Source organism: Bufo gargarizans, chromosome 2, assembly GCF_014858855.1.
Source record: "Bufo gargarizans isolate SCDJY-AF-19 chromosome 2, ASM1485885v1, whole genome shotgun sequence".
Classification (NCBI taxonomy): Eukaryota; Metazoa; Chordata; class Amphibia; order Anura; family Bufonidae; genus Bufo; species Bufo gargarizans.
Window position 1 is genome coordinate 510,108,323 of NC_058081.1, and position 14,740 is coordinate 510,123,062.

Here is a 14,740-nt window from a genome sequence, read left to right on the forward strand (position 1 = left end):
TAAACAATTCTTAATTATCACATGATTTAAAAAAAATTACATATTAAAAATAATTCTCAGGTGGTCACAGAACATGGGACAAAACGCCCAGACAGGCAATGTGGGCTGACAATTAAAGAAATATATTACTTTCTATAAACAGCATCCATAAAGGGGCAATACATACACACAGTATTATATAGTAAAGTGCTTATGCAAGTAAACATACATTTTATTAGTATGTCAATCCTAAGTAAATCACAGTATAACAATATACCAGCCACGTGTCCAAGCACTTTACTATATAATACTGTATGTATTGCCCCTATATGGATGCTGTTTATAGAAAGTAATATAATTTCTTTAATTGTCAACCCACATTGCCAGCCTGGGCATTTTGTCCCATGTTCTCTGTGACCACCTGAGAATTATTTTTAATATGTAATAAAAAATAATAATAATCATGTGATAAATAAGAATTGTTAATTTACATATCTCCAGCTATTGCTATTTCTTTGGTGTTATATTTTTGGGCGTAAACTGGAGAACTTTTTGTTGGCCCTTGAATTTGGTAGGTGTTAATATAAACAGATGTGGCAGAGCTGAACTTGTCATGTGGTATAATTCATGCGGATATAATCTGTGTTTTTTTTTTATGCAGTCCAATATAAAACACACACAGTATTGTAAGATGACCACAGGATGTCAGCAATCAGCTATAGTCAGTAGGGCAATCTAGCAGCAACTGTTCAATTTGCCTGCAGTGCCACCACAGGGGAAATTAGGCATTGCATGCTGATCATTCAAATCAATGGGCTGTTCATGCAAGGAGGTGATGGGCCTCCAGAGTTGAAGACTTTTTTTTTTTTTTTTACCGTCCGCTCTGGCCAGGGTCCTGAATGGGGGTACTCCCATGTAATAACTCAGAATTTCCTTGTACTGTATTTGAAAATAGGTGTTCTAAGCACCTAAACCCTTAGTCAGCAAAGAAATGCACTTAAATAACAAATTCATCTCTGCTACATCAAAGATGCAAAAATAATGCAGTTACAATACAAATTTAACTCTGCTACATCATCAGCCTTTCCTGTAAGGCCTTATTGTTAACAGGCTTCGTCCTGTAGATTATTTTCTATGACATTGGACACAACACAGAACAGCTCTGCCTGGATGACATACAGTGCTTGCTGTAAAACACATACAAAATAAATCACTGACTTGCACAGCAGTCATCACAATAAACAGTCCTCCAAAGAAATGGGGAACCACAAGGGGTGTGGGCACAAATATGAAATGTTGATAAAATGTTCCTAGAGAATCCCGCGCTACCAAGTTTTCAAGTAGGTGAATGTATCCACCGGATTTCAGTTCCACAGAAGGCAAGGTTTTGTGCAGAATGGCATCACACAAAGTCCTGAACTGTCGCTTTAAATGACTTATGGATAGCCACAAATAGGAGCTGCGGGGGTCCTGGAGAAAAAAAGTCATAGATTTGTATATTGGACACCATATGACACAATCCTGATGGTACAACACTCTCAGACTGGGTGGCGTGCCAGACTACCGAGTGCCGGATCATCAGACTTGCATTGGATACCCATCCACAGTAGATTTAGTCTCAGTCCTCTTGGCTATTATGGTCTAATAATAAACACAAAAAAAAAAAAACATAATGTCAATCGAAGTGTATTAGATATTCCGGGTAGATCTGATTGCTGTCAAATATGACGTAAATGAGCGGAGAGAAGGGGTTATCCACACAGCTGTCATACAGGTTCGTGAGGCTGCCATCCTTCGATGGAGGTCGGATGTACTTGCTGTCTCCAGTGGCGTGTTCCCCCACCAGGACTCGAGCCAAAAACATGGATTTCTTAGAGAAGAACTGAAAGCAGTCCGAGGTGACTCCGTGCAGTTTCAGCGTTGGCCCGTGCTTGCCCGTGTTTTTACAGTACTGGCTTGATAAGGACGCGTTCTTTGCGAAATATGTACCTGAAATGTAAAAAAAAAATTCTGAGCTGACCATACAGTGCAATAAGAGGAAAGTAAGGCTGAAACTGGACAGTTTATGGGTTATTGAGCGTTACTGGCAATCAGAAATTCTGGACATTCCCAGATGTTGATCACCAGCTTCTCTTCACACATCCATAACATTAAAGGCGTTTTCCAACCCCTAAAAATAAAATTCTAATGTTACATTTTTTTTATTATTATACTTTGCTTTATTTTAATAAGGTTGATACTAGAGACAGATGCTCTTTAAAGTAGAGATACTGCCTGGTAGGCATGATTCTGCTGATTGAAATGATAGCCGTCTCGTGGAGTTCCCGAGAAAAAAATAAAAATACTTTTTTTTTTTTTAAATCCAAATGATGGCTTCAGGTCACCAAGGACCCGCCGTCCCTCCCTCGGGGTGGACCATTACCGATGACGTAGGCACTGTGTATTGGGAGTAATAAAACAAGTAATGTGTGGTGTGAAAAACTAGATCAAGCAGCGGTGCCCTTAATAGGGTAGGTTCGATCTCCTTAATGTGAAATATAAAGTTATATGTGGGAACCGCGCTATATTGTTAGCAGTTTATGAAAGTGGTTGGAAAAACCATAAACAGAGAGCCAAGTTCTTATTCAGCCGTAAAAAGTATTAACTGCAGGTCCGCAATTCACATGCAATGATACTGCTGTCCACCTCCAGCCTGTTATCAGTTCTCACGTCAAGCCACCAACCGCTCGCTCCAGCCGAATCAGGATTACAGAGAGATGGTGCAATACCCTCAGCACTCAGATATTTTACTCACATATTCCAGAGTTTTCACATGCATATATGTTTGCCCGACCCGGGTTTCGCTGTTAGCTTCGTCAGGGGCTGCGGTATAGACGCCGCTATAGTCCACGAGTATATAACAACCTTTTGCCCCGGAACAAAAACGGACTTCCGTTATCCAGCGGCATGTCAAACAATTGCATGTTAAAATTGCTAAAAACATGTACACGTACATACACTTAAATCCCTTACATAAGAACTTTAACAATATTCCAAAATATCTTTAAAATAGTGAAATATAAAATTAATCTAAAACTATAATAATTAAGACCAGATGTATTAAGACAGTATATATTCAGATAAATCACACCATGCAGACAGATTTTATGTCCCATTCAACATTATGTCCATGTGGCGGCAATGTATTCATTTCGTAGATCCATTCAGCCTCCTTTTTATTAATTTGTGTGGCTGGATTACCTCCCTGCCGATGGCGCTTCACTAATTCCACGCCACAAAATTTGAGACCAATGGGATCCTTTTGATGAAATTTTTTGTAATGTGCCGAGACACTATGGGTCTCCAGCCCTTTTTTAATGTTTCTAATGTGCTCTGCAATTCGGACCTTCAGCTTCCTTAATGTTCTGCCAACATACTGAAGTCTACATGGGCACTCAAGTATGTAAATCACCCCCATGGACTCACATGAAATATTACCTCTGACTTTTTTTGAGATCGATTTGGAAGTAGACACAATATTTTCCATTTTTCTTTTCTTCTTATCCTCCCTGGAGCGGTTTTTACAATAAAGGCAAAAACCGCACCAGGTAAAAACGTTGCGGGTTTAGACACATTCACATCCTCTTTCACAAAATTACGCACAAGACTGTTTCTAACTGTGGGGGCCCTTTTAAATATAAAAGGTGGTTTGGTGGGGATGAGGTCTCCTATGACCGAATCATTTTTAAGGACATTCCAGTTTTGGTGGATAATCCTCTTAATTTGTGGACAGTTAACAGAATAAGTGGTGGAAAACGCTAATTTATATTTGTCCCCATTCTGTGTTTTATACTCACTCGGGTCCTTCTTTTTAATATTCATATTTTCAGACTTCACCTCCTCCCTTTGATTAATTAACTCTTCCTTTTTATAGCCCTTTTCAATGAATCTATTCCCAATAATGTCACTCTGTTTTTCATAGTCATCAACACTGATACAATTTCTTTTAATGCGTTTTAACTGCCCCTTTGGGGCATTGCAGATCCACAGTTCATAGTGACAACTGCTCCTTTCTATATAACCATTACGGTCAGTCGGCTTGAAATAGGTTGTAGTTTTAATTTTTCCTTTTTCCACCCTAATCTCAAGATCCAAGAAATGGATGGTGCTTTTACTCACATCCTGGGTGAAGTGGATGTTCCACTTGTTTAAATTAATCTGGGAAATAAATTCCATTAATCCAATCTCAGTGCCGTACCAAATTCCAATGCAGTCATCAATGTACCTCCTCCAAAGTAGGAAATAAAATTACCTCCCCATTGGCGGGGAGGTAATCCAGCCACATAAATTTATAAAAAGGAGGCTGAATGGATCTACGAAATGAATACATTGCAGCCACATGGACATAATATTGAATGGGACATAAAATCTGTCTGCATGGTGTGATTTATCTGAATATATACTGTCTTAATTATTATAGTTTTAGATTCATTTTATATTTCACTATTTTAAAGATATTTTGGAATATTGTTAAAGTTTTTATGTAAGGGATTTAAGTGTAATTGTATTTATTGTGAGTATGTACGTGTACATGTTTTTAGCAATTTTAACATGCAATTGTTTGACATGCCGCTGGATAACGGAAGTCCGTTTTTGTTCCGGGGCAAAAGGTTGTTATATACTCGTGGACTATAGTGGCGTCTATACCGCAGCCCCTGACGAAGCTAACAGCGAAACCCGGGTCGGGCAAACATATATGCATGTGAAAACTCTGGAATATGTGAGTAAAATATCTGAGTGCTGAGGGTATTGCACCATCTCTCTGTAATCCTGATTCGGCTGGAGCGAGCGGTTGGTGGCTTGACGTGAGAACTGATAACAGGCTGGAGGTGGACAGCAGGATCATTGCATGTGAATTGCGGACCTGCAGTTGATACTTTTTACGGCTGAATAAGAACTTAGCTCTCTGTGTTTATGGTTTTTCCAACCACTTTCATAAACTGCTAACAATATAGCGCGGTTCCCACATATAACTTTATATTTCACTGTGTATTGGGAGCTGGTCCATCCAAGGGCAGAGTGGGTGACGATCGCTGCACGCAGAGTCTGAGACTGAGGTAGCCAGCAGAAGGGTGGCAGGACAGATCATAAAGGAGGGCATCAGGTACGTTCTGCCCCTCAAAATAGAAAAATTTACCTGCTCCACAATGCTTCGGTCCTCCTCGCCGCCTCCATATTCTGGTCCCCGCACTGTTTATATCTGGCAGTGCATGGGCATGGTCACAAGCACCACTCCAACCAATGACTGACTTTAGCAGGTGAAATGGCCACAAGCAGCACATCACCGCTAGAGCCAGTCATTGGCTGGATCGGCACTTGCGACCATGCCCATGGCCAGCTGGCTGTACAGTGCAGGGACAGTAAGACCGAGGCAGCACAAAGGACCAGAGGGGTGTGTAGCAGGTAAGTATGAATCTTCTATTTCAGGGGAGAGGCTGCGGTCATTTGCTTAAAAATCTATATTACCGGGAAATCTCTTTAAAAGGGGAAAAAAAAAAAAAAAATCTATAAAAAAAAAAAAAAAAAAAAAAAAAATCTATTTAAAGAAGGCCTATAACCTCTCCTGACATGTCTGTTTTAGTAACTACTTCCATTTAGCAAGTCAAAAATTGTGGAACCTCTAGTCATATGACTGCTGTGCTATTCCTTTATTATTCCTGCTAAAAGTTACATATTAAAGGGAACCTCTCATATGGAACATGGCATTTGAGATACAGGCAGTATGCTATAGAGCAGGGGGGGCTCTAGAAAATGGTCTAAATGTAAGCCAGCAAGGAAGCTATCTTACATTTAGACCGACACTGTATACGCTGAGGTTATGTAGAGACCGGCCCCTCTTCATAACTTTGGCGGATCCACCGCCAGCACAGGGGCTTATTAAGACTGGCGTCTAAAACGCCTATCTTAATAAATGACCCCCTATTGCTGAATATATTCTATAAAACAGTATATCAATCCGCCCAGCTCCTCCTGCTCCATAACATGCTGCTGTCAGATTACATTACATTTTCAGGTTGATGGGTTCTCTTTAATTTCTCGAAGTTTGCAATGAAGGTGCAGATGGGTGTTACCAGTTGGGGGGGGTGTCCTTACACAGTCTGACACTGGCAGCACTTATTGGATAATATCAGACTGTGCAGGGACACAGCCCCTACAGGTAACACCCATCTGCACCTTCATTGCAAACTGCTAGCAATTCATTCATACTTCTAGCAGGAATAATAAAGGAATGGCACACCATAGATGCTCCAGGATTGTTATTATAAGGGGGATGCAAGTAGTCAATAGTAACACAGACATGCCAGGAAAGGTTATCTTTAAATGGTAAAATTCTGGCTGCCCACAGCAACTACTAGAGGAAGCGTGCTACAGATGGATTTAAGATTGAACTCTGTGGGAGCTGTACAAATCCACAATCTATGTGCAGTGTGTGAATGCCGCTTTATAAAACCAGACAAGACGACAGGGCTCAATACGGGGATAAGGGCCTCAAGTAAACAAGGGGGGAACCACGAGAGCAAACACGATGAATAAAGCGAGAAGAAGGATAGCACAGGGGTGGGACATAAGTGGGTTATATAAGCCAGGGGGGTGTCCAAGACAAAAGGAAGAAGTGAAAGGGGGTTATGGGGAGAATCTCACCTTTCCCATACACAGCTCCATGTATCCCATTAATCCTCCAGTCAAAGTTATGGATACAGATGGCATTAACAAACTCATTACTCGTCCCGTGAAACAGCATCTCTTCTGCAATCTGAGACAGACCCTTCTTCTTCTTCAGCTGAGCTTTCTTTCTATAAGGAACATGTAAAACGTCCACCATTATGACATAGGCAAAAACACACTGGGTTGCACATATATGCAGGCGGATAGGAGGTTGATACGTATCGGTCAGTGGTGGCAGAGCTTACCTGCAGTAAAACTCCCATAAATCTAGATTTTGTATCCTAAGAATATTTGCAATCCGGTTCTTATCCATGGAGTCTCCAAAGAGATTGGCCACTTCATTGTACTCATTACAACACTTGATCAATGGAATGAGCTGATAGGGCTCAGAGTTATTCACGTGTTCCCAGTGAGACGGCATAGGAATAGATCCATTGTCACAGATGTAACTAGGACAGAAAGAAATACTCGTGAAATAAAATATCGGAGAATCTGCACATACATCTATACCACTGATGTAATATACGTAGGTAGGTGACATAACATAACATGTATTAAACAGGTACATGTTTAACGGTACCTCAAGGCTGTGACGTAATATTCAAGCCGATGTCACTGGCCGCTGTGGCCACTTACTGGTCCCACAGGGCCAGAAATGTCTGGGAACGCAGCAGTGGCAGCTAAATCTGCTTTTTTAGGTTCAGGGACACAGATATGTAAGATGGGGATTGTTGGCTCCATGGCCAGACAACCCTGTAAAGGGGTATTGCCATCTCAGAAATAGGATATGCCATCAATGTCAGATAGGACTGGGTACTATAGGTGGGACCTGCACCTCTCTGAAGAATGGGAGCTCCGAAGTGAAGGACCAACAGCTATACTCCATTCACTGCTGTGGGAGTTCCGAAAATAGCTTAGCCCTGGCTCGGCTGTTTCCGGCAGTCCCATAGCGGCGAATGTAGAGGTGGCCGGTGTGCTTTCCATTCCCCCATAGCACAGTTTGCTCGCAGTCACTTCAGGGACCCTGTTTTGGAGATAGGAATGGATCCCAGAGATGGGACCTGCACCTATCTGATATTGATGTAATATCCCAGTGTCTGAGACAGGAAGACCCCCTTTAAATTGTGAGTTAGGGATTGGACCATCCCTTTAAGAGAACTGCATAAATAACAATTCTCTTCTATAGTATCACTATTATTCAAGTCAAAGTTATATCCACCTTTGCAGTTACTTTATGTTACACCAATGCATCAAAAATAACACAAAGCAAGTCTGCAATAGTCTTGATTAAGAATCTGCTACCGTTTTCTGAATACAGGAATATCTCACTCACATGCGGTGCTGAGGTAGGATTCAACCAACATTATACATAGTCGAGTCACATTATTCTGACCACTAGCTGATATCCAGAGTAACTGTGCAGTATGGACAGCAGCTAGATGGGCTCCGAGTGACTCAATACGGTCCTGGTAGGTTGTCACAGGTATGTGGAGCCATGCTGACTGCAGTGCATCCCACAGCTGCTGGAGGGGGTGTGGGGGAGGATCCATATAGAGTGAATACCACGATCAAGGTGGTCCCATATACTCAATTGGGTTCAAGTCTGGGGAATTAGGGGGCCGGGTAGTACCTGGAAGTCTTGGTCATGCTCTTCCAACCAAAGTTGGACACTTTTAGCCGTGTGGCATGCGGCATAGTCTTTCTGGAAGTTCCCATCCTCCCCAGGGAAGACAATCAGCATGTATGGGTGTAGGAGATCTGCAAGGATGGATTCATACCCAAATCGGTTGAGAGTGCCTTCCACAGGGATGAGTGTACCCATAGGATGTCAGAAATGCCACCACCAGCTTGTGTTTTTCCAGCAAAGGTTGCAGGGTGTTTATTCTCTGATATTTCTCGCCTGACACCATCTGACGTTCACTCATCTGTTCCATGAAGCAGAAAATGTAACTCATCGGGGAAGGCAACCCTTTGCCAATCAGCAGAGGTTCAAGTCCGATACTGCCATGAAAATTGAAGCCTTTTCTGCAGACGGTGAAATCCCCATCCATCTGCTTCAGAGCCCCATAGGTTCCACTGAACTGTTTTAGACACGTTTGGTAGCACTCCGGTTCCTTTTGGCGGTGAGCTGTTCCACTGTAGTGTGTCAGTTCGACGTTCACCTCTGACAACGGTGGCACCTCGTGCTCCGCAATTTCCAAGTCACTTATTCACAGTGGTGCCATTTGTCCACTCACCCTACACTTTCACCACAGCAGCATGCGGACAGTTCACAAACTGTGAAGCTTCAGAAATACCGCCACCCTTGACCCGAAAGCCAATATTCATCTCTTTTTACAACTCTGATAAATCGCCCCTTAGACCCATGACAGCAACGAGGGATATGTGTGCAGACAGCTTATCGCACACCTTATATACCCACCAAGCAAACTCACCACACTTGACATCGGTAGCTCATGAAGGAAGTCACAAGTAGTAAGTGGTCATAATAATGTGACTCGGCCGTGTATTACAGGGGTGTTCCAGGCTGACCCCCAATTTCCCTGCCAGTCAGCAGAATAAAGGGCCCAGCTTAGTATAAGCCATCTATGCTCTATTTTAAGCTTTCCACCATACATCAGACATTCTTCCATCACCACAGTCAGTATGATTTTTAGAAACTGAACCCAATTACCTGAAAGCAGAAATTGAAAACGGGGCTCGCTTTACTGGCCTTTGTTTTCCGGTGCATAGATTGGTCTGTTTCATGCCTGCACAAGGAGTGAAGAGAAGAAGAATGAGCCAACTCTTCTGATCAATGGACGCATCACGAAAAAGTAGGAAAAAAACTAAGGGGCAGATTTGCTGACAGCGGGAGTAACGACTGCGGTATTCAGGTTTTTACACAGAAAGATGTGCTGCCGATAATCAGGCCATTGGCCGACGAACAGACGCTTGCTCATTCATCTGCTAATCGGTTACACGCCCCAACCATCAGGAACGAGCTTCCTATGAACGCTCATTCCCAATAATTGGCCTGAAAATCATGTAGTCTAAGGGCCGTTTCACACGAGTGGATGCCGTGCGTGACATCCGCTCCGTGAATGACAGCCAAGACCCGATGCGGACAGCTGAAGCACGGCGCAGTAACATGATTGATAATGCTCCGTGCCTCTCTATGATCTCTTTACTACAAAATCACAGCGAGATAAAGTTGTCATTGTGATTTCGTAGTAAAGAGATCACAGAGAGGCACGGAGCATTATCAATCATGTTAATGCTCCGTGCCTCTGCTGTCTGCATCGGGTCATGGCTGTCATTCACGCAGCGGATGTCACGCACGGCATCCGCTCGTGTGAAACAGCCCTAATAGGGCCCTTAGGCCCCTTTCACACAGGCGAGTATTCCGCGCGGGTGCAATGCGCAAGTTGAACGCATTGCACCCTCACTGAATCAGGACCCATTCATTTCTATGGGACTGTTCACATGAGCGGTGATTTTCACGCATCACTTGTGCATTGCGTGAAAATCGCAGCAAGCTCTATTTTGTGCGTTTTTCAGGCAACGCAGGCCCCATAGAAATGAATGGGGCTGCGTGAAAATCGCGATTTTCACGCACGGTTGCTAGGAGACGATCGGGATGAAGACCAGATCATTATTATTTTCCCTTATAACATGGTTATAAGGGAAAATAATAGCATTCTGAATACAGAATGCATAGTACAATAGCGCTGGAGGGGTTAAAAAAAAATAAAAAAATAATTTAACTCACCTTAATCCACTTGATCGCGCAGCCCGGCTTCTCTTCTGTCTTCTTATTTGCGGTGTGCAGGAAAAGGACCTGTGGTGACGTCACTCCGGTCATCACATGATCTTTTACCATGGTGATGGATCATGTGATGACCGGAGTGACATCACAACAGGTCCTTTTCCTGCACACAGCAAATAAGAAGACAGAAGAGAAGAGAAGCCGGGCTGCGCGATCAAGTGGATTAAGGAGAGTTAAATTATTTTTTTATTTTTTTTAACCCCTCCAGCGCTATTGTAACTTTGCATTCTGTAATCAGAATGCTATTATTTTCCCTTATAACCATGTTATAAGGGAAAAATAGAACAATCTACAGAACACCGATCCCAAGCCCGAACTTCTGTGAAGAAGTTCGGGTTTGGGTACCAAACATGCCGATTTTTCTCACGCGCGTGCAAAACGCATGACAATGTTTGGCAATCGCGCATGTTCCCGCAACGTCCGTGTGAAAGAGGCCTTAAGGTCTCACTGGGTAAGTGGGCGTGGCTGGTCAGGAAAGGGGTGTGGTTTACATTGTGAAACGGCACAGGTGGTACAACTTATCCTTCAGCATCAGCCAGTGTGATAAACCCCATGCCTCTTTAGACTGTCACAGATTTATGAATACTAAGATTTAGACAAAGTGGAAATTGTGAGTGGGCAAACTCTAATTCCCCGATATGGAGGTTTTAGAAGGGGACAAAAATACATAAAATTAAGATTTACTTTTACGTAATAGTGGTTATACAAACCAATCCAAAATAAATTCTGCCATTGTTTCCTGGACACCATAAACAAGCAGGCTAAATGCTAGGTCAGATCTGTTATCTGAATTGTGTCTTCTGAACACTTTAAGCACCTGGTGGAGTTCTGTTCTGGGTGGACTATTGGATTTATAGTCTTGCAAAGCTGCTTATGGAATGGGAGGGCAGGACCTCACTACACTGCTCTACAATAATGATATGATCCTGCCTACAATAATGCCATTATGGTTGAACAGCCAGACAGGAATGCTCACGAATGTGTAGTATATGGAAGTACCAAAGCGTAATGTGCAGTGAGGCCCTGCCCCACATCCCACCAGGCTCCTCTGCATTTGTAGGCAACCAGTCCTGCTCACATTCTAGTACAGATTGTCAGCAGCCATTTTAAGTTATTCCTGGAGAACCCCTTTAAAACCTTTAAGAACTGTTAAAAATAAAAAAAATAAAGACTCCTCCCACATCCTTTTACATGTTACATCAGAAAACGCTTACACGTATCCATACCCTTTAAAGAGGGCCTCATTAAATGAGAGCTCTGAAGCATCTTTCCTTGGCACCCGGTGTTCACTTCTCTGTTATTCCTCTTGGAAATGAGGCTATCAGTAGATGCGGCATTCAGGCACTTGCTTTCCACCTATCTAATCTTTCCCCACCTTGATGCAGCAGGTGGAACAAGGGGCTACCCTCTTGACCTACAGATGCAGCAGTGGCACAGGATGCCCTCAAGGTAGCATGCTTATGTTATTTCTCTAGCAGGCTCTTCATATATTTAGTATAAGACTAGTATAGTATATGAGCACTATGGCACACTATGTTAAAGGTGATGTCCAAGTTTTTGCTATAGATGGCCTATCCTCACGAGCTGATCGGCGGGGATGCCAGGTGTCTGACCCCTGCCGATCTGATACTGATGACCTATCCTGAGGAAACTTGGACAACCCCTTTAAATAGAGTAATGTGCTTGCTGTTTTATCTGTACAAATCTATGAGACATTTATGTTATATCCTGTATATATGACAGAAATTAGGGATCGACTGATTATTGGAAGTAAGAATTGAATATAAAATAATGTGACTGGCACTCAACCTTTGAGACCATGTATTTGGACTTTATTTGTAAAGTAAGGTAAGTTGTATGTAAGGTGGTTCATACAATAGTGAATAAGAACACTTAGGTAATGAATATAATGTGTATAAAATCAGATGAGATCACTTGAATAAAATCACGAGCATATAAAATCGCAAATATGAACATATATATATAAAAAAAAATATTGCACAAGATAGATAAAGAACCTATAAAAAGTCACATAAGATCTCTATATATATATATACACACACACGTACATACATAAAATAGCAATTGAAAGGTAGAAATGAAAATCGCAATATGAATGGTGAAGTATAGTCCCAAGCTTATGGGTGATATTCGAGTAGTCCTTTTATTCGATGTTGAGCAGATAATGTCCACACTTTTAACTATGATAGGCAATGTCTATTCAGATTAAGATGTTGAAAAGGTGACTTTTTTTCAGATATTACAATCGAATAATAAGTCGATAATAGTTGTTTGTCGGTCTGCACTTACGCTACTACGTGGCGTCCCACGGAGCTGGCAGTAACTGACCTTACCTCCCTCCTGTAAATGACTCAAACCGTGTTCGTTCGCCCTCTAAGTACAATAGATGAAGGAGTGAGCATACACTTCGAAACGAGTATGGTTTGGATTCCCATGTCACAGGACCTACTCTTGTCTTTATGTCGACTAAATATTTGAAGGATAGAAGCGTTTCTTTCCCATGAACTGGCATACCACCTCTGATAAACCAAAACTCAACCGTACAGACAGAAATTGAATTTATCCGAACACGTGGGACGCCGAGCTGACATCTCCAGGACCACGCGGTGTATTGTACTTAGAGGGCGAACAAACACGGTTTGAGTCATTGACAGGAGGGAGGTAAGGTCAGTTACTGCCAGCTCCGTGGGACGCCACGTAGTAGCGTAGGTGCAGACCGACAAACAACTATTATCGACTTATTATTCGATTGTAATATCTGAAAAAAAAAGTCACCTTTTCAACATCTTAATCTGAATTGACATTGCCTATTATAGTTTAAAAGTGTGGACATTATCTGCTCAACATCGAATAAAAGGACTACTCGAATATCACCCATAAACTATAGGATTTGGGACTATACTTCACCATATTTATTCATATTGCGATTTTCATTTCTATCTTTCAATTGCCATTTTATGTATGTACATGTACCACCCTACATACAACTTACCTTACTTTACAAATAAAGTCCAAATACATGGTCTCAAAGGTTGAGTGCTAGTCACATTATTTTATATCCAATTCTTGCTTCTCCTCTTGACCGGGTGGGTCAATACGTGACTAGAGCACCTATCCATACCTCCAGTCGGGTGAGCCTCTATTCCTTCCTTTTCCTGATTATTGGAAGTACCGATATTATTGGCCGATATTCAGGATTTTGTACATTATCGGTATCGGCATCTAACCTTGCAGATATACCAATAACGCGTATAAAGGCTCCATTTACACGTCGGCAATTTCGTTCCACATTTTGTGGAACGGAATTGTGGATCCATTCATTTATATGGATCCGGAAATACGGAACCGCACTTCCAGGTCCGCAATTCCGCTGACAAGAATAGGCATTTTCTATTAAGTGCCAGCGATGTGCTGTCCGCAAGATGCGAAACGCACATTGCTGGTGTCCGTGTTTTGCGGATCCGCAAAACACACAGATGTGTGAATGGTCCCTAAAACAAATACTAGCGAGCTACATATGAAAACTGTTGTAATTCCTACACCATTCACCTGATTTGGCTGTAAATACCCGCAAATCAAAGCCGACAGTCTGCAGTTAAAGCACATCTTGTTTGTTTCATTTCAAATCCATTGTGCTGGTGTATAGAGCCAAAAATGTTAGAATTGTGTTGATGTCCCAATATTTATGGACCTGACGGTAGCTAAAGTGGTTCTCAAGATGTTGCAAATTTGCAACTCCCAACTTGCTGAGAGTTGTAGTTTTGCAACAAATGGACATCCCGGCATGAGAACCACTATTAGGGTATAAAGAAGAAAGAAATAAAACTGCTCACCTATAAAATCTAATGTGTAGTTGAACTTCATGGTCCTAAAGTTTACTGAAGCGTGCGGATTTGCTTTGTAGTGTTGTTCAATCTCTTGGCTACTTATGGAGCAATAGGCTGTGGACGTCGTCTACAAAACACAAAGATAAGAGAACCATCTCGGGTGAGTACGTGCGTGGACCTACAAAGAGCATTATTTTGCTTTATTACTGGTGTTTACTCTATTAGGATATATGGATATTACAGAGTCCTGAAAAGAGCAGCTCCCACTCTGGACCTCTGTTGACCCATTCATGTGACCGGGTGTGATATTACACTAAAATTTTAAGGATATAGTTAAAGGGGTGGTCTCATGAGACATCCCTATTCAAAGAGTCATGGCCAGACAGTATTGTAGTATCAC

At 42.1% G+C, this 14,740-nt stretch overlaps 1 protein-coding gene across 1 annotated transcript; it reads right to left on the reverse strand.

Annotated features, from left to right (window-relative positions):
• Positions 1-895: 895 nt before the first annotated feature.
• Positions 896-14,474, reverse strand: PARP11 (poly(ADP-ribose) polymerase family member 11). The gene is made up of 5 exons (XM_044281284.1): positions 14,347-14,474; positions 9,359-9,434; positions 6,930-7,133; positions 6,661-6,812; positions 896-1,968 (listed from the first exon to the last, which is right to left on the reverse strand). Exons 1-5 carry the CDS (start codon positions 14,375-14,377, stop codon positions 1,655-1,657), a joined length of 777 nt encoding a protein of 258 aa, XP_044137219.1. The 5' UTR covers positions 14,378-14,474; the 3' UTR covers positions 896-1,654.
• Between the last annotated feature and the right edge of the window lie 266 nt (positions 14,475-14,740).

Bases quoted from the DNA above. Each gene is read 5' to 3' on its own strand.
- PARP11 (XM_044281284.1), bottom strand. From the start codon at position 14,377: ATGAAGTTCAACTACACATTAGATTTTATAG. The intron at 9,435-14,346 runs GTGAGCAGTTTT...CTCCTTGTGCAG, and splicing joins CTACACATTAGATTTTATAG to GCATGAAACAGACCAATCTA. The intron at 1,969-6,660 runs GTGAGATTCTCC...TTTACATTTCAG, and splicing joins TGGAGCTGTGTATGGGAAAG to GTACATATTTCGCAAAGAAC.